The sequence below is a fragment of the Triticum dicoccoides genome, chromosome 5A (assembly GCF_002162155.2).
Source record: "Triticum dicoccoides isolate Atlit2015 ecotype Zavitan chromosome 5A, WEW_v2.0, whole genome shotgun sequence".
In the NCBI taxonomy this organism is placed as follows: domain Eukaryota; kingdom Viridiplantae; phylum Streptophyta; class Magnoliopsida; order Poales; family Poaceae; genus Triticum; species Triticum dicoccoides.
The window spans coordinates 491,989,117-491,992,402 of record NC_041388.1 but is presented as its reverse complement, the minus strand read 5'-3'; the positions used below and the strand labels follow the sequence as shown (position 1 = coordinate 491,992,402).

At 48.7% G+C, this 3,286-nt stretch overlaps 1 protein-coding gene across 1 annotated transcript; it reads left to right on the top strand.

Annotated features, from left to right (window-relative positions):
* Nucleotides 1–313: 313 nt before the first annotated feature.
* Nucleotides 314–1,722, top strand: LOC119302384 (NDR1/HIN1-like protein 1). The gene has a single exon (XM_037579416.1). The coding sequence runs from the start codon at nt 447–449 to the stop codon at nt 1,071–1,073; it is 627 nt and encodes a 208-aa protein (XP_037435313.1). The 5' UTR covers nt 314–446; the 3' UTR covers nt 1,074–1,722.
* The last annotated feature ends 1,564 nt before the right edge of the window (nt 1,723–3,286 follow it).

Sequence of the window (3,286 nt, the reverse complement as noted above, 5' to 3'; positions counted from 1 at the left end):
CTCCGATAAGAGAGGGGCGATAATAGCGGAGCGCCTTCGGCTCGTCCCAATGTTTGTAGTCGCGCTAGGTGGTCTATGGATCTGAATTTTTTTTAATGTTCTTTGTACTACCTTGACAGTTGATACATAGATTGGAAGTTCATCGAGAAAGAAAAAAAGCTGAGAAAAAAAATAAAGTGTAGGTTTACGTTATGGTCGTCTAACTAGAATTAGTAGGCACGTCGCTGGGCAGGCCCCACCGTGACCCTGGGATTCAGAGGAGAGAGCCTATTAATGGGGTGACCCGTAAGCTCAATCTACTCTGCTTCCCAAACACCACAGCCCCCGCACCACACCTCCTCCTTTCCTCCTCCTTCCACTACACCTCTGAACCACTCAGAATAAGAGCTCATCGGAGACACAACCAAATCACACGCGAATCAACTGATCAAAGCAGCCAGCTAGCCATGGGCAAGGACTGCGGCAACCACGGCGACGACCACCTCCGGAACGGCTGCCGGCGCCTCCTGGCCGTGCTCCTGGTCCTGGCCTTCATCGTCGCCATAATCACCCTCATCGTCTACTTGGTGCTCCGCCCCACCCACCCGCGCTTTTTCCTCCAGGACGCCTCCCTCCGGCAGCTCAACCTCTCCAACTCCTCGGGCCTCCTTTCCACCTCCCTCCAGGTCACCGTAGCCTCCCGCAACCCCAACGACCGCGTCGGTGTCTACTACGACCGCCTCGACGTCTACGCCTCCTACAAGTACCAGCAGATCACCGTCGCCGCCTCGCTCCCGGCGGTCTACCAGGGCCACGGCGACGTAGACGTATGGTCACCAGTGCTCGACGGGCCCAACGTGCCCTTCGCGCCGTACCTCGCCAGCGCCATCTCCCAGGACTGCCAGGCTGGCTACCTCATCCTCCAGGTCAAGATCGACGGCCGCGTCAGGTGGAAGGTCGGCAGCTGGATCTCTGGCCACTACCACCTCTTCGTCACCTGCCCGGCCTTCCTCGTCACCAGCGGCGGCAACGGCGCACCAGGGGCTAGCGGGTTCAAGTTCCAGACGACCACTTACTGCCACGTAGAGGTCTAGTTTTATCACAGCTAGCTCCGGCGGTCCAGTCGCCGGCGAGAGGTAGGTTTCTTCTTGGCTTGTATACCATAGTGACCGCAGAGGCACAGATCGGTGGCAATAATTATTACACTATTATATGTGGGGTTATAAGTGTAAAGCAGGGGTGCATGGTTTACCATTTACTTGCCATTGATAATCATGGGGCAATGCACATGAGTTGTTTCATAACTGTAGTAGTACTGTACTACTAGAATTTTGGAGTTCTGTTTGGTGGTTTGGTGTCAACAACCAGATCCTAGGCAGCTCTCCCATGGTCTGAGATTTGGTGAAGCTTCGGAGAAAGTACAAATGGGGACTATGTGTTTGTGATCCTATGTCCAAGAACAAAAGGTAGTTGGATAGTCCCTCTCACTCACATGGAGTTTGATCATATGAAACATTGGGAACACAAATGTTAGTTTGCGGAAACCGTTTTGTTTCTTTAATCCCTATATGTGCCAATTGCCAATGATACGCTGGCATCCACATGTGGAAGCATATGTTCTTGGTAAAAAAATTGTTGTATGAACTTTGACTTTGCAATCAGTTACTAGTCATCAGTAGTTTAACAGTCGAACAATTACAGTCGGTATGTAGGTTTACATCAGGTTATGGAACTGAATTTACACATGCGACTTTCTGAAAAGATTGCAGAATAGTACTTGGAGTCGCCATATTTCTTGTAAAGGACTGTATTTTCTTTCTGAAGTTTCCATGAATGGCTTTACACGACAGATGCTGAGATAGTGGCTTCTTTGTGGGTGTGGCCCATGTTCCGTCGAAATGATAAGGATTCACTTGCTTTGGGGAGAGAAGGAAACATGTGCCTATCGGCAGCAAATTAATGCAGCACTGACTGCATATTATTTAAAATGGTATATATGCCTTCAGAAAGATGGGAGATGACAGTGGAGATGATTCGATCCGAGATGCCTGAAAACCTTTGTACGAGTATTGCTTCAGAAGATAAATGGAAGGGCACAGAGAAAGATGGATTCGAAGCTAAGCATGCATGTGCAATGTATGATCACTCCCACTTTCCTTTTGGTTGCTTACTCCGGTTGTATTCTCGTGCTAGCTAGCTAGTTTCCGTTTGGTGCAAGTCCATTGCAACATAGGAGTACAACGGTGATGATATGAGGTGAGAAGATTTGTGGCACGCAGATGTGGGGCGCATGCCTCATTTTTATTTTGGCATTTGATTTTGAATCCTTTTTACTTTTGAATCAAAAGTTCAAATTAATTTCGTTTGCATATTCGTGTTCCATGCAACGAGGGCTTTGAGGCCACTTTTGAATACGTTAGATGAGTTTTTAAAACTACACCAAGTTTCATTTGTTGAAATTTGATACGAATGAACGACAAAATCCTTTTTTTTCGCGAATACGCAAAAGGCTTGCGTATCATTGCATTAATAGGTAGAAAAAAAGTGTTAGCAGCAATTACAGGAACAACCTCTGACGAGCACGGACAAGCAGCGCGGCGTAGTCAGGAGGTTATGCATACAACAGAAAGGGGTGTATGCATCCCCACAGCATAAAAAAGGAACTACTCATCGGACAAGGTGAGGCCGAGTCCTCGGGCGCCCGCATGAGCCCAGCCGCGGGCTTCCTCCCTGATCGTCGCCAAGGTCCTAGAGATGGAAGGCCGGGCGGCGTCGAAGACACAAGCGTTGCGTTGCTTCCAGATCTCCCAAGCGATGAGCAAGGCCAGGGTGTTGAAGCCATGCCGTAGGCAAGTAGGAGTGGTGGCAGCCGAAGCGGCCAGCCAATCGATGAACGACAAAATCCTCAAGTTTGGGAAACTAAAACATAAAACTTAGTGTGTCCTCGTACAGAAGCCAAAGATTTTGCAGACCTCAGAGCAATCGTGTGTGCGGGAACAGCCGGGCAGGTGTGTGCCCCTGTGAATTTTGGTTAATATGGGCTCATGTTGAAATTGAGGAGATAAAGACCATGCAATTACTAAAGCCAGCCACCGCACACAATCGGCTGCCCATGCGATTACTTGCATGGAGGAGATTGGATATGTTATCTCGCGTGTGTGTTTTTGCGTCGGTTTCCAACCAAAACCTGTTTTTCATTTTTTTTTACAAATCCGGGGAAGACGGATTGAGGGACACATTGGACTCGTCGGTTAAATTCAGGAAAGGGGGAATTAGAGCATGGTTAATAGTATAGCCAACTGCTGAC

Excerpts from the sequence above, each read along its gene's own strand:
- LOC119302384 (XM_037579416.1), top strand. The coding sequence starts at position 447 with ATGGGCAAGGACTGCGGCAACCACGGCGACGACCACCTCCGGAACGGC.